This window comes from Phyllostomus hastatus, unplaced genomic scaffold (genome assembly GCF_019186645.2).
Source record: "Phyllostomus hastatus isolate PE091 unplaced genomic scaffold, TTU_PhHast_1.1 phas_contig_524, whole genome shotgun sequence".
Lineage (NCBI taxonomy): Eukaryota > Metazoa > Chordata > Mammalia > Chiroptera > Phyllostomidae > Phyllostomus > Phyllostomus hastatus.
This window is the reverse complement of record NW_025333900.1, coordinates 9194032-9216790: the sequence shown is the minus strand read 5'-3', so window position 1 is coordinate 9216790 and position 22759 is coordinate 9194032. Positions and strand designations below refer to the sequence as shown.

The following is a 22759-nucleotide window of genomic DNA, read 5'->3' as shown; positions in this document are numbered from 1 at the left end:
GAGATTGGTTGGTACCCCACCCAAAGCTGGAAAGTTTGGAAAGTTAATTGGTGATTCTGAGAACATCGTCCCACACCTGAAACGGGAACAAAGAAACACACTCTTGCTTATCACTCACTGCAAGAGAGGCACACTGGCCTGTCCTCTCCATGGGCCACATGACCTTAGAAGTCGCATGGTCCATGGCCTCCACAAGCGAGTCTCTCTCAGTCTCTCTGAGCTGGTGAAACATTTGCTGGTGCATTCACACATTCTCAGCCCAGGAGCACGGAACCTTGCAGTCTGAGCAGCTGCATGGCCGTGACTGTGCCAGCTCCACACACAGTCTCCATGACAGAGCCTGAAGCCACCCAACATCTGGAAACAAGCTAAACTACCTGTTTGACCGCACAGCAGGCGCCTTGGGTTCCAAAGGACAGTACTTCAAAATGGAGCAGACACAGGAACTCTGGACACTGCCTTTTGTTTCAGTCTTGCTGAGGACGACAGGATTTTGTCTGGGTTTTGCGGAGGAGATGAGCTTTGAGACAGGGAGTCCCCCACTCTCCCAGATCATTCAGCATCCAAATAAAAACCTCTTTCCTTTCTCACCAGCCTCTGCCTTAAGAATTTGGCTTCTGTAGCGGCAGGCAGCTGAACCCCTTTTTTTCAGTAGCAGCATCACATAAACCTCAAGATTCAGAATGGCAAGTAGATTTCATCTAGAATTCTAAGTATAACCTAATGGTAGTGGCTAACAAGAACTGTATATTGAGACAATTCTGAGGAAAAACCTGGTTGATTAGTAAATACCAGGAGGTAGGGAAGGTGGACACAGTACTGTCAATTTGCTGATAATACCCTAGATAGATAAGGGATGTTTTCAAAATCCAAAGGTGCTTATTTGAGTTAGAAGGCTCAATGATTTTGTTATCTGGAGTCCTGCTTCCTGCTTTTATGCCCTTTAATATTCATTATTCCAGCAAGCTACTCTGTCTTTCTAAACTAGGAGGAGTTCTTTGAAGACAATGACCTTGTCTTTTTCATTTTTCCAATTCCCACAGAGTACAGTTGACTCTTTTGTGATACCTTGGAGATAATAAAAATAATTGAGCCTTTTAACTTAAATAAGCATCTTTGGATTTCAAAACCACCCACTGACTATCAGGGTGGGCCAGCAAACTGACAACACCATACTGCCCCTCCAACCTCCCTAACCAGGCTCATTCTTTACTAATCAACCAGGGTTTCTTCCTTACGAACCCTCCTAGCAAAGGTTGGAAGAGTTTATTTTATAGCTTCAACCAAATTTATCTAAACTAGTGGTTCTCAATTCTAGTTTTCAACTCTGCCTATATATTAAAATTAGCTATAGAGTATTTTAGAAAATATAGCCCCCGGGCATAAGTTTGGCTTTGGATTTATAAATTTGTCAAGTGACCAAAAGAAGAGCCAAACTGAGACAATGATCTTTTCTAGATAACATTAGTTCCTAAAAACTACATACTTCTCTTATAGATTTATAATCTATATTAGCATATAAAAGACAACAAAGCTCTGGATGGTGTGGCTCAGTGAATTGAGCACAGGCAGGCCTTGTGAACCAAAGGATCACTGGTTCAATTGCCAGTCAGGGCACATTCCTGGGTTGCAGGCCAGGTTCCCAGTAGGGGGCATACTAGTGACTACTACACATTGATGTTTCTCTCCCTTTTTTCTCCCTCCCTTCCCCCTTCTCTAAAAATATACAAAACCTTAAAAAAAAAAAAAAAAAAAGACAACAAGCCCTGGCTGGCATAGCTCAGTGAATTGAGCTCAGGCCTTGTGAAACCAAAGTGTTGCAGGTTCAATTCCCAGTCAGGGCACATGCCTGGGTTGCAGGCCACAGCCCCCAGCAACCACACATTGATGTTTCTCTCTCTCTCTCTCTCTCTCTCTCTCTCTCTCTCTCTCTCTCTCTCTCTCTCTCTCTCTCTCCCCCCCTCTCCCCCTCCCTCCCTTCCCTCTCTAGAAATGAATAAATTTTAAAAACTTTTGAAAAAAAATCTAAAAAAAAAATCACCTATTCTTCCACCAGAAAAAATCTTAAAAAAAAAAAAAGACAATGGAAAGTTCTTCCACAAAGACTCTTATTTGACTTAGCTTTCCTCAAAGTTGATCATTGAACCTTCTTGTCATAACTCCTTTTATAAACAAAGTTTTACAGGAACACAGCTGCACCCCTTCATTGATAATCTATGGCTGTTTGTATGCTAAAAGAACAGAAAAAAAAAAAAACAGTTGGAACACACATAGTCCACAAAGCCTAAAATATTTACTAGCTTATCCTTTAAGAAAATGTCTGCCACCCCTGAGTTGGTGTGTTAACGAATACACCAGAGAAATACTAATCTAAACCAACCAATTTAGGCTGGATCCTAAAGATTCTAAGGAAAGGCCTCAGAGGTTTAAAAAAAAAGTAAGCTCATTAAATAGGGTTCCACATCTACTTTAACCATGGCTGTTCTGTTTATACTTTTCAAATTTCATTTGCGGAAAGGTTTGAACACCACTGACTTAGAAATTGAGAGATCTGAATAGACAAAAGCCAGGTAAGTTATACTGTGCACTGCCATGGATAGCTTAACTAACATTCTCCAAAATTAAATAGATTAATCTCAGCTTATTTAAACTGAATATCTGATGAACAACAAATTAGGCACCATGTCCCTCTATTAAGTTATATACATTACATGCATTTATTTAGCTGTCCCATTAAAATTCTTTCATAAATTAATATTATTTTGGGTGGTGTTTTTAAGGTTTAACAGAAAAAAGGCCATATAGAGACTATATCTTGAATTTCTATACATTAGCAGCTAAAGGCATTTCAATTTTATTATTCAATGTCTCTTAGAAAAGGATGTATAAAAATAATTCTTAGTGTTTACAGTCTAGAAATATGAACATTTCTCATTATAAACTATATACTTCCTTTTACACATGCATTTCAAATTATATAAACCACATTATTTCATTATTCTTCTGGAAAGGCAGGATTTATCAGTTAGTAAAATCATCTTCCCTCTTTCCAAACACAGTACAGCATTTTACACAGCTTTTATTTTCATGGTCTATTACATATAATCATTTAAGGTAAGCTGCTGGAAATTCTTCTTTGGGAAGCTGATGATGTACAAAAAAATGTGAATTAACATTATTAATCCTTTAGAAGAAATAGATTTTTCAATTTTATTTGAACATAACACAAATGAAAAAATTAATTGAATAAAAAAGATTTAAAATGACCTTATAAATTAAAAGGATGTAACTCTTGGTCTCTTTTTAATCTTAACACACAGTAACCTTGCTAAAGATGATCAGTCTAGTGTGGCTTGATGTAAACCATACAACTCAACGATGTGAAGTTCATATATCAAAAAGCCAAATATTATTCATACTCTTTATGGTCTAAAAGGGCAGGAAGCCATGCTTTCCAGTTGCATTTCACAATTAATCTTGTACACCATAGATGGTATCTTTCTTTGCAAGTCTTGAAATAAAACAGAATTCATTTTTTAAATTCCAACATTAATACTAAAATCACTAAGCATCAAAAAATTTTCTCCTTGCTTTGAATATTTCACCTTAATTTACCTTTCTATAACTGGTTTATACCACTTAAAGTTTGCAGGGGTTTTTTTTTCAGATTTATGAGGGGGAAAAAAAGGAGCAACACACAAATGAAATCTAGAAAAGCACACGATAGCTATAAAAACAGCTCATCCATCATCTCTACATTTTGATTCCAGAGACAGCAGTGAAAGGTGTTGTTTCCACACCACTCACCCAGCACACTTAAAAAGGTTTGTTCCATCACTTATACAACTGAAACTGATTGATTAGCTGCTAGAGAAAAATCAATACAAATATGCTAGAAAACACTAGCTTGTAAATTCATTCTGGCCTCAATAAAAATCTTGGTCACTGCTTGACATGTTTTTCTAGATATCTAAAATGCAACCATGTCAAACCTCAGCCCCCAGACACTGCAGTGCCTAGGAATTTTTAAAACCTAAATCTAGACAAAGGTTAGGAAGGGGGAAGGTTTCCCAACAGTCTGCTAAAAACAATGAGATGATGCCCAGAAGTTACCTGGTAAATCTTATACTCACATGCAGAACTGCCCACAAAAATGATAAACATGCTGAGAAGGTAAAAAGAGGCGAAGAAAATGTCCAAGGGACTAGGTTCAGTGAGAGGGAGGAAAAAGCCAGGAAACCAATTAAATAAAAATTAAACACACACATATACAATCACATATATGTAAAAGGTAAACAAATCTCTATTCCAAAATATATATAAATTTGACTTTAATGCTATCCATATAAAAGTTAATAAGCTGCCTTCCTCTCTCTTTTTTTTCTACCTGATTGAATAGTCAGCATATTTTAGTGCTTTGGGAAACCATTTTACATTCGGAATGATTCCATGAATTACTTCTAAATGTGCCCTTGCCTTTGGGTTGGCCCTTAATCTCTCTGCATTCATTAGACTACTAAGAAATACATTTTTATGAATATAAAATGTTTTGTAAATATGCTATTCTGTTATTCAGAAAGAAATTGTGATCTTATTATACCATGACAGGCAACCTGGGTTCTGTTTCCCATTCCACAATTGGTTTAGAGTTTTTAAAAATCATTTTGTATTTCTGCACAAAGTCGGTAAAATTTTTAAGAAAAAGAAAGAGAGAGCAAATGTAATTTTCACGATGGGAAATTTAATTTCCACTAACTTTAAACATTGCACTAAAATTTATTAGCAGCATATTTAAACTCTTTCATCTTAACATAACCTTTCAAAGAATAATATTTGTTTTTCATTATTCATTATAGGACAGACAATTTCATAATAATATAATGCAGAATTTAAGGGGTTGTAGCCCACAGAATATTCCTATAAATTCAGTTACTAAAGACCTAAATGTGCAAAAATTGTAAAACTAAGAAAATGCGCTATTTCTTCTCTATATTTACCTGCACAATTACTCTTCACAATGTTAAAGCTCCAAAATGGAAATTCTATAAGACCATTAAAGTCTCACTGCCTTTTGCAGGAAAAAAAAGATAATAAACTAATCCAATATCTTCAAAATGTGAGCTACAGATTATTACTTCCTATAGTAGAAAGAGATTATAAGGTCATTCTTAGCATGAATTTGCTTTTCTACAATTAAGAAAATGAAAAGTAATTGTCATACTAAATAGTTCCCATCTACAGAGACATTTTTCATAAAATATATTTTACAAGCAAAAGAAAATCTGCCATTTGATTCTACCCATTAATGTTGGTTACAGATGTTCCAATATTCTCAATATTGGAACTGATTTTGATCAGACTTCTCCATTTGGATTCATTTTAATTCCTTCAGCTTAAGTAACATGTCTCCTTCATAATAAGGACACAGGCAATTACTTCACATAAGTTATCTCAAGTTCTTACAGGAAACAACACTAAATGTCACAGCAATAAGAAAACCATGGCTTGGAGAGGTCAGGCACCTTGTTCAGATCCTGTGGCTGATAAATAGCAGACCACTGTTTCAAATTCAAACTCTCTTCTGGCAAAGGGCATCAAATACTTTACAGCTTAAAATTTTCCTAAATACAATGGCTTCTCTAAGAAAGTCATGACCTCAATATTTTAGTAACAGTTCCACATATCAAGCCAATGGGCTTGCCAGTCCAGTAACTAGCCTTCAGTTCCAATTCTAATATACAAACAACAAGACAACAGAAAAAAACGTTACATTGCAAACATTCCATGATTGGAAATAAATACATCTACCAATGATGACGATGAAAGTAATACTAAATAAATCTCTTCTAATAGTTTCTTTATAAACAGCCACTAAGTCACTCCGAAACTCAGATAAGCCACTCACTTTCACTGGCCTGAAGCAGCTGGGCATGTCAATGTTAACTACCAATACAAGTCTGACAGGCACAACACTGGTGTCACCACGGCTCAGGGAGCATTTCTAAAGATAAACCAGGGAGCTACGTTTGTTGGACATACTTAGAGTAATTCTATAATCATTTCATAAAAACTATGGTTACTCCTTTCTTTTTTTCCCTCAAGTCACATATAATACACAAATATGTCCATACCTAGTCTTGAAGAAATCCTATCAAAATGTTAGTAGAGTTTATAGATGACAAGGGGTGTGAAGAGGCCAAAAGAACACTTCCCTACATGGTGGTTTAACAGTTTTATATTTTTCAAACAAATTTTCAGAGTAAAATGAGAGGATTTTTATAAGTTATATGTAGTTGCATTAGAAATGCATAATGTTGAAAAGGTACCTCAAAGAAATCAATCTGTATGCCTTCCAATTTGCAGTGCTTGGTGAATAGATCATATAGTTTTAATATTTCCATTGACCGACAGATACATAAAAATACAACCACATACGAATGTCAGAAAAGAAATATTTTTCAAATACATTAGGTTTCCATGTAAATTTATGCCCTTTCTGAAAAATCCTTAAAGTAGTTGTGGTAGAAAAGACAACTGCCCAGACTTTTCCTTAGGTAACACCCTCACTCTAAAACAGTCCTAGAAAGAGTCAAAGAGCTTCCTTTCATTTGCTGTTTAACACAACTTGAATGGGAACTGAAGAGAGAATTGGGCTGAGAATACATAAGTAGAAAAAAATTACTGGGAGGTATTAATAAATCAACCAAGGTTATTTTTCTTTCTATTATAAAGAACATTCCAAATTCGTGTTGATAACAGCTTTACATAGACTAAATAAAGAAATGTGCTTGGATCTCATACTTGCTGAGATTCAGGGTGTGAAGTACTGAAAGTAGCACTCCAAGTTACTCGCTGAAAGGATGAGTGCACCGCCAATGACTATTAACCCACAAGATTATGAGATAATAGATTATCTCCTGTTGTTTGGGTGTAAAAGCACACCAATATTATGTACATATATTATACACAAAGACAAAAAAGGAAGTTTATGGCTTAAGCAATTATGTGTCAACCAACACAACTGTGACTCATGTAAAAGATAAATCTTGCTATGTGCTGAGAAACAGCTAGACAGTCACATTTTCCAGCAAGTGATGATTCAGAAGTAGCTGGCCAGTCACATAAAGAATCATTCTCTTCTGGGCTCTCTTCCAGGACCACTCTTTGCTAGCCCAATAGTCCTATGGATAAGGAAGGCCATTTTTACTGGATGACAGTAAACTCTACCTTCTCCTTCCAAGACTCTGGGGAACTGTTATTAGCTCTGTTTTCCAATGGTCCAGAAATGACTGAAGGAAAGTAGAAATCTTAAAAAGTATACCATTCAGTCCACAAAAGTCTTAACACACATTAAAAGGTCATAGATTTCATTTTTATTTTTTGTCTTTTCATAGACTCTAAAGAGAGGTGATAAAATTCAAATAATGGCACTTACCTTAGAGTGATAAAAAAGTGGAGGAGTGGTTAAAGAACAATAATGTGAACATTATAACCTGATTAACTGACTCTATCAGATAAGCTGAAATATTGATAAACCTTCAGAAAGCTAAAGAAATATGCATGTAAATTAGACTATATTAGAAGACTACTATAATTTACTAGGAAGATTAAAATTGTATATAACTCCAGACGCACTTACCTTGAAATGACTGTTTGGCTCTATCTACTAGTTCATCAATTGGATAACTGGCCAAATTCCCTCTAGCGTGTTTAGTTTTGCAATAGGTACAAGCATTGAGACACCTGTTCAAATGACAGCAATAAATAAGGCTCAAATTTTAGAGACAGTGCACACTTACATGAAAAAAAACAAAAGCAAAAGTGCTAATTTAGTAACATTTGTAGTTTATACAAGAGATATAAAAAACAAATATTTACAATACTTCATATTCATTTTATTTCTAACAGGCACATAAATTTGCAATTATTTATGTTTCGACCATTCAAGAATGATAGTACCAATTATGTAACATTACCTTCAAATACATATATCCATGTCAAATAAGTTTATAAAGTCTTACAATGATTTTTTTTTAAAGATTTTATTTATTTATTTTTAGAGAGGGAAGGGAGTGAGATAGAGAGAGAGAGAGAGAGAGAGAGAGAGAGAGAGAGAAACATCAATGTGCGGTTGGTGAGGGTTATGGCCTGCAACCCAGGCATGTACCCTGGCTGGGAATCGAACCTGGGACACTTTGGTTCCCAGCCCGCGTTCAATCCACTGAGCTATGCCAGCCAGGAAAAGTCTTACAATGATTAATCAAAAGAAATTTATGGTTCACATTATTTTTAAATCACTGACACTTCTTTCGCTATCATAAAACTGAAATTTTAGTATCTCCTACACATGCCACATTATTTGGAAATGAAAGGCATATTCATTTAACTTTCAACTGACATGATAATAAATAGTTGACACAGCATTTTCATAAAAAATACAACCTTAGAAATTTTCGGATATTTTTCACTGTTTGAAATCAAGAATAATATATAAATATGTCCAATGTTCAATTTTTCTCACACTGAAATTTTAAAGCCTGATCTTTTAAAACCTTGTTATTCATTATAGACATTATTTATCAAGTCTAAAGACTACTGGGAAATAATTCTGTTTTTTAATTTTTCAATTTATTTTTAATTAGTTAAATTTACTATCCAAGAGCCACTGAATCCCTGAAGAGATCTTTTTGTTTGCATCCCAATATTGCTGAGGCTTATCTTTTTAGCATAGGTCTCTTTTATTTTAAGTGTTTCTTTTACTTTATAATCAGAGAACATATTTAAATGATACTTTTAAATGACAAGAGTAAAACAAACATTTTAGTTCTGAAACACTAACTCAAAAGAATATATGCTCATTGCAGCATTATTTTACAATAGCCAAGATATGAAAACAACCCAGTGTCCATGGGTGGATGAATATATAAAAAAATAAAGTGGTATATGCATATACACAGTGGAATATTATTCAACCATAAAACAAAGGAAATCCTGCCATTTGCGACAACATGGATGCACAGAGGGAGAGAGAAACAGAACTCATAGAAAAATGGAAATAGGGAACAGATTAGTGGCTGCCAGAGGATGGGATTTGTGGGGGGTTTGTGGGGAAATGGGTGAAGGATGTCTAAAGGTACAAAGTCCCACTTACTAGACAAATAAGTCCTGGGGAATGTGATGTATAGCATGGTAACTATGGCTATCAATACCTTATTATATTTCAAAGACACTAAGAGAATACATTTCGAAAGTTCTTATGATAAGGGAAAAATGCTGTAGATGTTAACAAAACTTATTGTGGTAAATACTGTACAATATACACCTATCTCAGATCATTACTTTGTACACCTTAAACTTAGGCAATGTTAGATGTCAAGTATCTCTCTGTAAAACTAGGGATGGGGGGGTTAGTCAAATAAAGTAGCTTGCTCAAGGCCTATGAGTTCTATCTAGGAGGTATCCAGCTGTGTAATATGAAAAACAAAGACATTTATTGAAGAAGATACAAGATACAAGAAACACTGTGTGTAGGATAATGACACTACAGTCCCCTTCAAACTAGGCACCTTGGTACCTCAAACAATTATCCCAATTATCATCAGCTGCCTTGTCATATTTTCCTGAATCTCATCAATGGTCTGACATCAATTTCCTTTCAAAAGTGATTCAGTTTTGGGAAAAGCCGGAAGTTGCAGGGTGCCAAATATGGGCTGTAGTGGGGCTGAGCCACCTGGGTGATTTGATGTTTCACAAAATAACTCTGCATAAGACGTGATGCATGAGTGGACAAATTGTCAGGATGAAGCTGCCAATCATCAGTTGCCCATAGCTGCAGCCTTATGAATCATCTGAATAGCTTCAGCAAAGGAATGTTCAAGCTTAACACAAAATTTGATGCAGATTCGTTGCTCTACTTTCTCAGTTATTTTGAATAAGACAGCCACATGGTACACTTGCTCACTCAATGGTGTCTACCAACCCCACTGACTAGTACAATGAAATTGCTATTGCTCAAGCATGCACATTCCAGTCCACTGTCCTTGGTTGCCAGATTACATTGAAGTTTGGCAAACCATTCTCGTTCTATTAACAATGGCTGGATTTATTTCATACAGACCTAATATAACTCAAATCTCAATTCAAAGCTGGACCTATGAAATTTCAAATTCCATACTGTTTTCATAGCAAGTTGCCTCCCGAGAATAAATGTGTATCAGACGTCCGAGCTACCTACAAATGTAGATAAGACATAATATAAGCTATTGTCTGACATGAAATATAAAGTAACCTAGCATACATATTCAAAGATATGGCCAATACTCATCATCCTGTGTATGAAGCTATTTGTTTAAAACACGTATTTCTCTCTTTTATTCTTTGGAAATATAAGACTAGGCTTCTTGTCCAGCCACTAGCCCCAGCCCGTTATTCCACCTTTGCTGTTTACAAGTTCTGTTTTTCATCGTCTTGCTGGCTGTTTGGCATATTGTATCACCTTGTTCAGCTTCCCATGTCTTTAAAATTCTGTTGTTCAGGTTCTCAGAGCAGGTTGTTCTCTCCGACCTTCTCCTCACCTGAAATGGCTCCATGATCTGCTCAATGAAGCAGGCCACACCATTCATTCACCTGTGATTCCCTAACATGATGAGCATTCACTCAAGGTAAGTCAGCACCCACTTGGGGAATCTGCTCTATCTCCTCATACTACTTAGGTCTCCTGAATCCTTCCTCTTTTTTCTCCTATTACCAATGGAGAGCTCCATAAGTTAAGTGGACAATCTTAATAGAAATTACTAGTATTTCTCACTTGGGCTATTTCTTAAAAGTAACTGTCTTAAGGGACACCATCCTGGAGAATGGAAAGGAAAACAGAAGGAGAACGGAAGCAAAGCACGTATTTTAAACATTTTTTAACATGAATGAATTAACACATGTAAAGTATTTAGAGTAGAGTCTGCACCTAACAAGTGATCATTAAATACTGGCTGAGAGTTGTTTAATATGACTGTTCTAAACAAGTCTGCAAGAAAATAATTACACATTACCATGTTCCAGGTGTACCTAACTCTATGAAACAGATGTGTTACTGATAGGTTGGTTTAAATCAACTGTGATAAACAAATCAAATTTTCCTACTGGCTCACTTAATGAAAGTGGAAAGATATTCCCCCATGGAAAATCACTCATAAAAATGTCCCTAAAAGTTTAAATAAAACAAAGTGATACTTGGAAACATTTATAATAATGAAAATAAGCCAGTAAGTATAAATATTACATTAAGAATTCAAAATATTCTTCACTAAACTGCTCTCTTGGGGTTAATTAGGGTTGTTGATGTGATATGTTTTGAAGTTCTAAACTCATTATTATATGAGATGGTTTCATCCTTATTTGCAGTTATCAAAATACTTTATTACTTCAATAAAGTGAAAATTTCTGTAGTGTATTTCTTTAAGCATGTTATAACATAACTAAGCATTAAATCCGCTATCTTATATTTAAAAAGGGAAGAGATTTGTCATAATCCACAATTATATGCACTACAAAATCAGAAAAAAATAAGTTTTTCAATGCTATTTGGTTTAAAAACAATCTTCTCAATCATTAAAAAATTACGACCAATCACTTCAGCATGACAAGCCTTCAGTGAAATAAAGGGAATCATCATAGAAACCATCATAGAGAATTTCACTTATCTGTAAACAATTACATAATTGTCTAAGAGTAACACCAAGCCAGTTTCTTTAACTGTCAGAAAACAAAAGACCTTTGAAGGTAGACTATTGAAAGCCAAAACCAAAAAGAGAATAGCTGTTGAACTGCAAGAAAGACAGAAAATCCTGGGCAGACCTGGACTACTATCATAGAAGAATAAAGCTAGTTCACCACACTAATCTTTGCAGTGGTTGTTCCATGGCCATAGGCCAAGAAACAACTAAAAACCTCAAAAGCAGAGGCACATTAGGCACTCAATTTAGCAGTTTAACTCTGAAATCTTAAAAAGCATCTGTGGCAGCATATTTTTAAATTACAGGAACTAAACAAATGAAATCACAAAGTGTCACAAATTATAATATTTCAAAGGGTTCAAATGCATAATACATGTAACCTTTATAACTGAACCATGTGAAACAAGTGAAAACTAAAGTTTTAATATATTCAGCTTTTTTTTTAAAGAGCATCTTTAGATATCACAAGTACAAAATTCAAAAATCATAGTGAGACTTAAAAATTCACCAGAACTGATATATTTTTATATCAGAAAAAAGCTTGGTTACTGTACTGGTAAATTCTACCAAGCATATATTTTAAAAAAAATCTAAATACTAAAAATTTGCAAACCTTTATAAAACACTGAAGAGGAGGACACACTTCCTAACTCAATCTATGAAGGCAGAATTAACTTAATACTAAAGTCAGATAAAGACATTGCAAAAATAGAAAAGTACAGACCACTCATGCAGAAATCTTCAACAAAATACAAGCAAACAGAATCCAGCAGCATATTAAAAGAATTATACACCATGATGGAGGGAGATGTACTCTTGGAATGCAAGGATGGTTTGAAATATAAAAATCAATGAATATAATATGCCATATCAACAGAATGAAGCAAAACAACACATAATCATATCAACTAATGCCAAAAAAGCATTTGACAAAATCCAACAGCCTTTCTGTATAACAACAGTCAAATAAGAAATAGAAAGAAACTTGCTCAACTTAATAAAAGCCGTATGTAAAAACCCACTGTGAATCTCATACTCAAGGATAAATGGCTGAAAGCTTTTCCTATAAAATCAGAAACAAGGCAAAGATGCCCACTGTCACCACTTCTATTTAGCATAGTACTGGAATGCTCTAGCCTGAATCATGAGCCAAGTAAAATAAATAAAATGCATTTAAACTAAAAAGAAGTAAAACTATCTCTATTTGCAGATGATATGATCTTATATGTAGAAAATCCATAAATTTACCAAAAAAACTATTAGAACTAATAAATAAGTTCCGCAAAGTAGCAAGATACAGAGTAAACACACACAAAAAACTGTTACATTTCTATTCATGAACAATGAAAAACCTGAAAAAGAAATTACAAAAACAATTCCATTTATAAGAGCATTAAAAAGAATACAATACTTTGAAATTAATTTATTCAAATAGGTGAAAGACATACAACAAAAACTACAAAACATTCCTGAAAGAAACTGACAAAAACATTAAGTAAATGGAAACACACCCCATATTCAGTGACTGAAAGACTTAATATCATTAAAATGTCAATATTTCCCAAAGTAATCTACAGATTCAGTGCAATCCCTATCAAAATTCCAATGATGTTTCTTGCAGAAATAGAAGAGCCTATTCTAAAATTCATATGAAATCTGAAGGGACCTCAATTAGGCAAAACAATATTGGGGGGAAAATACTGAAGGACTCACATTTCCTGGCTTCAAAACTTTCTACAAAGCTCTATTAATCAAAACATGTCATAATGGCCTAAACAGAGATACAAATCAATGGAATAAAATGGCGAGTCCCAAAATAAACCCTGTCACACATGGGCAAATGACTTTTGACAAGGGTGTTGAGTTCATTCAATGAGATAAGGACAGCTTTTCCAACTAAGGGGGCTTGAAAAACAGTATATTCACATTCAGAAGAATAGAATTTGATCCTTATCTAACACCCTATACAAGTATTAACAGAAAATGGATCAAGAATCTATATGTAAGACCTAAAACAATAAAGTTCTTAGAAGAAAACATAGGACAAAATTTTCATGACATTGGGCTTGGCAATAATTTCTTGGATATAATACCATAATGGCACAGGAAACAAATAGAAAAAACAGATAAACTGAACTTCAGGAAAAACTTTAAGTTTTTTACATGGCAAGACACTATCAAACAGAGTAAAAAGGCAACCCACAGAATGATAGATAATATTTGCAAATCATATATATCTGTTACCCTTAACAGATAATATCAAGAACACACATAAGACTCTAAAACTCACTGATAAGAAACAACCAACCAACCAGACTCAAAAATGGGCACAAGACTTGAATACACATTATTCCACAGAAGATCTATGAATAGTCAATGAGCATACGAAAACATACTCAACAGCACTAATAGTTAAGGAAATATACAATCAGATACTACCTCATACATATTAGGATAGCAACTATCAAAAAAAGTAAAACAAAACAAAAAGAAAACAGCAAGTTGCTGAAAACATTAACAAAAAAGAGAAAATGGCAAATATGTGGAGAAACTGGAATTCTTGTGCACTGCTGGTGAAAATATAAAATGGTATAGTGGTTGTACACAATGGTATGGTACTTACTCAAAAATTATAAGTACAATTACCATATAATCCTGCAATTGTCCTTCTGGGTATATAACCAAAAGAATTGAAAAGAGGGTCTCGAAGAGATATTTGTATAGTCATAGTCAAGAAATAGGAGCAATAGAGAACAAAGGTAAAATGTGGAATCAACCTGTGTCTATTGACAAATAAATGGATAAGCAAAATCAATACAATGTCATTCACCCTTTAAAATGAAGAAAATTCTGCAACATGCTACAAAATGATGAAACTTTGTGGGCATTACACTAAGTGAAATACGCCAGTCACAATAAGGCAAAAACTGATTCCACAAAACCTCTGTGAGGTACTTAGAGTAGTCCAATTCAGGGACAGAAAGAATGGCGGCTGCCTGGGGCTTGGGGGAGGGGAGAATGGGAAGTTACTGTTTAATGGGTACAGAGGTTCTGTTTTACACAATGAAAAGACATGTGGGGATGGATGTTGGTGATGGTTGCACAACAATGGTAATGTACTGTATTTAATACCGCTGAACTGTATATTTAACAAATAATTAAGATGGTAACTTTTGCTATGTGTGTTTCATCAAAATTTTAAAAAGTGGGAAAAACAATATGTAATTATTTGGGAGTTTAATATTCTTAGTAGATTACAATTTACTTAAAGAATAGGCATGTATCTTACTATCTGCTATAGCATCTAACAGTGCTTTTTATACTATTAGAGTATCAATAAATACTCAAAGCTATTGGTGATTTCATAATGGCCAAACCAGACAAGCCAATACTTGGTTACAGAGCTAAGACCAGTTATAAGCAGAAAGCTGGGCTGGCAAGTATAACTGTATCTTCCTGGAAAAAAAATCTGATCAGATACAAGGCAGGGAAAGAGAAGCCACGAATGGAGAAGGCACAGGGCGATGATATGGATTTGCCAGGCAAAAGGATCTGTATGTACCCTTGTCTTCAAGGTCATGCAGCTGGGAACAGAAAACTAAAGCTAGGAAACATAACACTGTAAGGCCAGGGACCCTACACAGGATATAAACACAATCCAGGGTGTGCAGCATGCCAAACAGACCACCACACAAGAGAAATAAAAGGGCCACAGAATCCATCAAGAACACCCACTGTCAAATAACCGTACATTTTCTACCAGTAGTTCTCAAACTCTGTGATGTCACGGAGCCATAAATTTAAAATGCCCATACTTAACAACAACCACTAAACAGGGTGCCAACTTTTTATTTTAAAAACTGGTAGTGTCAATGTTTTACTAAAATGACAAGAAGAGCTTATTTTGGTGTTATTTTAACGCTAAAACAGAAGTGCCATGATGAAGGAGCATGCATGTAGCTTCAGGAAAAACTCACTATATTTTCCTTATATTTATCATTTCACCAGAGACCAGCAAAAATCCATCACATTTTATAGAAATTACTGATGCAGATGATTCTATAATATCCACCCAAGTTTCCTTACATTTCCATAATCTTCAGAATTGAAGATGTACAGGTAAAAGTAGAAAGAAAATAGCTCTGATTAAGTGTTAGCTTAAATCAGGTAACATACCAATTTATACAGACACGGAAGAAATATAATTAATAAGTAACAATAATAATTCCAGTTAGATATTCAGAGTGTTCCACAATATTTGTAGCTAATAGTTCACTCCCTGGGAGACAAAGTCCCAAACCCATAATAGCAACAACTGTTTCGGAATGTGTTTACCAAAATAGCATGGTGAACGATGATGGTGAAACTTTGTCAGCCATAAAGTACATACTTTTCTAAAAATGTTTTTCTATTCTACTGACACTGTTATGTTTAGTTTTATAAAACAATGACAGTGGTACAAAAAATTAAGGCTAACCTAGTATTTATACCTTTCAAAGACAGCAGCTGCATACAATCACCAAATAATAGCTGCTGGTGAAATAAAAATACTTGATTGGCCATTAGACTTGGAGATCCCATATGAGATGACTTTGTGCTACAGATTTGAATTATCTTATAAATATCAAAGCTAAAAAAGCAACAGGGACTCTGAAGGCAACGATATCTCCTACTGTATAATTACATGTATATAAATACCCATGATTTACCCTTTTAAAACATAATTCTGCCATATAAGACACATTCCCAGTATACTGTAAAGCTTAAAATGCAGTAACAGATACCCTTTCAAATATAATATAACCAATATAGATGTCCTTGTATCTGTACAAGTACACACACACACACACACACACACACACACACTCCCCCGACTTCTACTCCTAAAAGTTCTCTCCATCTTGGGGAGTTTGCTTTTTCGTTTGTGTGTTTGAGTTCACTTTAGGTGCAGACACTGACTGACGCACCAACTTTACCAAACCTGTAAGGTAAAGGATCTGTAAGACCATAACCAAAGCAAATATATTTGTAAAAAAGTGGTACTATTATTATATGCCTGAATTCAAGCCAAATTTACATAATGGTAAGATTAAACATTTATTTGCTTTCTATGCCTTAACAGTTAACACTTACCTCCTATTAAACTAAAGAAAGACTTACTAAGGGTTAATCTCCTAAAGGTTTGACTGACCACAGGCTAAATATACCTATCAAAAAAAAAAAATCTGACTATAGTTTCGAAGTCAAGGAGTCTTAATGAGGAGAACTATTGTTTTGCTTCCTCGGTGGTTTTGGAGGCTGACGTCTCCTGGGGTAAAATCTCACAGGAAACACTGGCCACAGCTAATTCTATAACATGTAACAGGTACCGTACTTTGGCGCCTGGGATAAAAAGTATTGTTTTAACACTGGTCAAAACATCCTGGGAAAAGAAAAAAAAAATCTTACATTTCAATTATGTTGAAACTAGAAAGCAAAATTCAGATAATTTTTTAACCTGTGTGGAAAAATAAATTGTTTGGGTTGAATAATAGTGTAATTACATAATCAAGAGAGGAGTGTTTTCAAATGAAACGGAAAAGTGTTGCCTAAGCATTTATGCTATCACCCATCATTTTCATTTCAGCAAATTCTCCAGATTTGAGAGCTATAATTCTAATTAAGATTCTAATAATCTAAATAAAATTCAATCTTGTCTTTATCTTGAGAAGACCACTACCTAAAACAGGGCCAGGAGATAAAATACCATTTATGAGAGAAAATGAGGGAGCTAACATGTCCTTAATGCACAGTCACTGCCTATCAACCTGACCACCCAAACCTCCGTCACAGAAGAGATTTCCCACTCAGGTCTCAGGTGCACGAGAGTTTAGTATCTTTTCCTTCATGCACTTTACACCTTATTTACTTGATTGCTTGTAGGAATCCCTACTGATTCAGTAAGAGCTCTTTATTGGGACAAGGTGGGAGGGGGTAGTGATAAAATCTACTAACCCCCATTAAAATACAGAATTCAGTCTTTCATAAAGAACCACACTGTTTTCAGAAACATTAGGATGGAAAGAGTAAAAACTGATCACGGATGGAAAAAACATGTAAGCTTAAGAACTCAAACAGGAACACTAAAACATTATGTTTTAGAGATGAGCAATACACCAGTTGAGAACGTCCTTCCCAAGAGGTGGTGAAATCTACAGAATGTAAGCCTGAAGGAACTGCCTTTTGATGGAGGCAAAAGTGAACTGTAAGAAACCTCTGGCTCCCGGTGAGGACTAGACCACAGGCATACACCAAGGTATGCAAAGTTCTTTTGCTTAAAAGAATCAACTGGTGTAATGCAGGGAAAAAGTTTATCAAATTTTCAAATAATATCAAGCCAAATACCTGAGTGCCCACAGCTCCCGAACAGTGCAAAACAAACAATAGGAAACACTACTTATTAGCATTTACCAGGGTAGACTCTTTTCCCACACTTAAATATTATTTTATAGCTTTACACAGATCCTCTGAAAAATTCTTCTATTTCCAAATGTCTCCTGTCTTATTTGACTTTTTTTCTAGATTAAGTAGAGAAAATTGTTTAATTTTAAGATTCATCAATATAAAATTATTCCAATTTCGGTTAAGAATTCCATTTCTAGGACTCTTGTATATTGCCAATGACAGTAATAATTACTATCTGCTAGTATGTGTTAAAAGGCTCACAATGTTTTCCCCAATAACTCCATTTCCAATCAAATACATGTTTTATTTTTAAAATGGTCAAACTGTAAATAATGTATGAAGATATCATCTTTCCAAGTCCAGATCCTTAAAATAAAACACTCTTGCTGTCACAGTAATAAATGGTAAGCTAATAGTTATACAGTGCTTACAGCGTGCAAGGCACTATTCTAAGCACTGTTCATATATTAAATCACTCTTAATTCTTGCAGCAGTCTCATAAATTCCATATTTTTATTGTCCCTTTTCACAGATAAAGAAACTAAAACACAATGAGACGAAATAACTTATTCAAGGCTGGTAACGAGTGATGGGGTTGGGATTTGACACCAAGAAGCCCTATGTCAAACTATTTCAATATATAAAATCAACATATTCTAGATTAGTACATGATTCCATTGATCTGATATCCATGATCAAACACCATATCACAGGTCATCCAATTTCACCATTATAAAAGAAATAGACCATTAAAAGTAACTAAAACATACATAACACATGGTAAATTCACAAACTACCATATTTTGCCATGTGTAATGTGCTCCCGTGTCTAATGCACACCCACATTTTTGCATACATTACACATGGGATTGTTATGCCCATTATTATACCCATGGTATGTACTCATTATACCCAAGCATTATAATGTGCATCCTTATGTTTCCCTCAAAAATTTGGGCAAAAAAGTACACATTATACATGGCAAAATATGGGTATATTTAATTACTGAGAAAATAATCTTTTTTTCCCTCACTTGTTACCTACAAAAAAAAAGTTAACTTGAAACAGCTGTAGACTTCCCCAGAGTCACTATTCATCAGATTCATACTCCAATGAAAAATCTACTCAAAGAACAAGACAATCTTTCCTTCAACTGAAGTGCCATTCAACTTGCCAAAGAACATCTGCAGTTTAAGCTGAGTTTCTAGATACAATAAACTTAGTGGCTGCTGCCTTATTAAGAGGAAATGTTTTTATAATAAGTACATTTATTACATTTGTAGAATATAATAGCTGAAATTCAGCAAATTAAACAGCCTTTGTTTTTATAAATACATTTTATTGATTATGCTATTACAGTTGTCCCATTTTCCCCCTTTACTCCCCTCCACCCTGTACACCCTCTCCCACCCACATTCCCTCTCTTTAGTTCATGTCCATGTGTCATACTCAAAAGTTCTTCAGCTTCTACATTTCCCATACTATTCTTGCCCTCCCCCTGTCTATTTTCTACCTCCCATCTATGCTACTTATTCTCTGTACCTTTTCCCCCTCTCTCCCCCTCAGACTCCCCTGTTGATAACCCTCCATGTGATCTCCATTTCTGTGGTTCTGTTCCTGTTCTAGTGGTTTGCTTAGTTTCTTTTGGTTTTTGTTTTAGGTGTGGTTGTTAATAATTGTGAGTTTGCTGTCATTTTACTATACATGTTTTTTATCTTCCTTTTCTTAGGTAAGTCCCTTTAACATTTCATATAATAAGGGCTTGGTGATGATGAACTCGTTTATCTTGACCTTATCTGAGAATCACTTTACCTGCCCTTCCATTCTAAATGAAAGCTTTGCTGGATAGAGTAATCTTGAATGTAGGTCCTTGCCTTTCATGACTTGGAATACTTCCTTCCAGCCCCTTTTTGCCTGCAAGGTTTCTTTTGAAAAATCAGCTGACAGTCTGATGGGAACTCCTTTGTAGGTGACTGTCTCCTTATCTCTTGCTGCTTCTAGGATTCTCTCCTTCATTTTAATCTTGGACAATGTAATTATGATGTGCCTTGGTGTGTTCCTCCTTGGGTCCAACTTCTTTGGGACTCTCTGAGCTTCCTGGACTTCCTGGAGGTCTATTTCCTTTGCCAGATTGGGGAAGTTCTCCTTTATTATTTGTTCAAATAAGTTTTCCACTTGTTGCTCTTCCTCTTCCCCTCTGGCACCCTTATGATTCGAATGTTGGAACGTTTAAAGATGTCCCGAAGGTTACTAAGCCTCTCCTCATATTTTTCAATTCTTGTTTCTTCATTCTTTTCTGTTTGGTTGTTTCTTTCTTCCTTCTGGTCCACTCCATTGATTTGAGTCCCAGTTTTCTTCCCACCACTATTTGGTTCCCTGTGCATTTTCCTTCATTTCACTTAGTGTAGCCTTCATTTTTTCATCTAATTTGTGACCAAATTCAACCAATTTTGTGAGCATCCTGATCACCAGTGCTTTGAACTATGCATCTGATAGGTTGGCTATCTCTTCGTCGCTTAGTTGTATTTTTTCTGGAGCATTGATCTGTTCTTTCATTTGGGTCATTTTTTTTTTGTCTTGGTGCACCTGTTGCATGGGGAGGGGTGGAGCCTTAGGTGTTCACCAGGGTGGGGCAACCCACTCGCTGGGTTGTGATGCAGTATGTAAGGCAGGGGTCTGAGAGGGAACAATGGCACTTGCTCTGCTCTCTGCCAGATTTCAGTCACTTCCCCTGCTTCCCCTGAGCAAACTGGGCCCTTCTGGTGCTGATTCCCATGTGGGTGGGCTTGTGTACATCCTGTGACCCTGTGGGTCTCTCCAACAAACTCTCCTGTGAGGCTGGGAGTCTCTCCCAGCACCTCAATCCCCACAGATGTTTTCAATCGGTGATTTAAGGCTTTATTTCCCTGCGCTGGGACCCTGGGTTGCGTAGTCTGTCTCACTCCCCAGTTCTGCCTGGTTTATCTGTGCACGAATATGGGACTACCTGGTCCGCCAGCCGTTTTGTGAGCCACAGCTCTCCACAATCCGCCACCTCGCTGGGTCTGCCCACTGCTGCTTCATGGGCCCGGGGTCGACGAGCCACCACTTTTTTTTCTACAACCCCTCGCTGCCCAGCTGCCCAACTCCGCCCCTCCTACCGGACTGGATGAATGTGTCTACTTTAATTTTTTGGTTGTCGGACTTCCATACAGTTCAATTTTCTGTCAGTACTGGTTGTTTTTTTGTTTGTTTTGTTTCTAAATTTTTGTTGTCTTCTTTTGGTTGTGCAAGAAGGCACAGTGTGTCTACCTATGCCTCCATCTTGGCCAGTAGTCAACCAAATTAAACAGCCTTTGTAACGCTTTCATCAATTTGGTTTATTTTAAGTCTCTTCTTTTCCCGCTGCCATATCTTGAGAACACCTCCAAACTAATGACACAGTTACTCAACCAATTCACTACCAAAATATGCAGGTGTGGCCTATCCATAGGAGATATACTCTCACTTTCTCTCTCCATCAACATAGGAGGAAAAAAAGGCCAGAACAGAAGCCCACTGGGTAGCTTTCCAACACTCAGGAAAAAAGAAAGGGAAGAGGAAGCTGACTTAATTAAAACGAGCAAAACACTCTCTCACACACCTCATATTGAAATGTATAGCCTCTTTGTGAGATATTCTTGGTGCCCATAGTATAAGCTCTGTTTTTTCTGTTAAAAAAAAAATGTTGAAAACAGAGATCTCAATTCTGGGAATATATCTGAAGGAACCCAAAACACTAATTCGAAACAACATAAGCACCCCTATGTTCACTGCAGCATTATTTACAATCACTAAGGCATGTAAGCAGCCCAAGTGTCCATCAACAGATGAGTGGATGAAACAACTATGGGACATTTACACAATGGAATACTACTCAGTTGTAAAAAAGAAGAAAATTTTACCCTTTGCAGTATCATGGATGGACCTGGAGAAATTTATGCTAAGTAAAATAAGTCAGTCAGAGAAAGACAACTACCATACAATTTCACTCATATGAGAAATCTAATGAACAAACTGACTTAACAAGGAAAATGGGGACAGACCCATAGAGAGCAGGAGGACAGCTATGGAGTGGGGTACAGTGGGGAGGGGGCAGCGACAGTGTATAAAAATCAAGCAAAAAGGATAAAGGACTCATGGACAAGGATAAGAGAGTAGTGATTGCAAGGGAGAAATTGCAAGGGAGGTGGCAAGGGGTGGGTGGGGTGGGGGGAAGTGGTGGCAGGAAGATGGAGACAACTATACCTGAACAACAATAAAAAAATAAAACTGAACTCAAAAAATAAATAAAGTGTGCATTTTGATAAGTGTTGACACGTGAACACATCTGTGAAACTATCACTCCACTCAAGATAATGAACATATCCATCAACCACAAAGGCTTCTTATGTCTCTGTCACCTTTCCTCCTGTCACTACTTCACCTCCCACAACAGCACCCAGTGTCTGCTCTCTCACTATAAATTAGTTTTTTGGTGTGGCTTCTTTCATCCATGTTGTGCAGTATATCATCAGTTCAGTGCTTTTTACTTGGGAGTACTATCCCATGGATTCCACACTTTGCCA

The 22759-nt window shown here is 35.9% G+C and overlaps 1 protein-coding gene across 3 annotated transcripts in view; it reads right to left on the bottom strand.

Moving 5' to 3' along the window:
• The window catches only part of CDKAL1 (CDK5 regulatory subunit associated protein 1 like 1), a 651862-nt gene that overhangs the window by 332156 nt on the left and 296947 nt on the right, over positions 1–22759 (bottom strand). For all 3 annotated transcript variants that reach the window (XM_045847145.1, XM_045847147.1, XM_045847146.1), the window contains one exon: positions 7640–7743. In XM_045847145.1, the coding sequence (XP_045703101.1) occupies positions 7640–7743 (104 nt within the window). The remainder of the gene's footprint in view (positions 1–7639; positions 7744–22759) is intronic.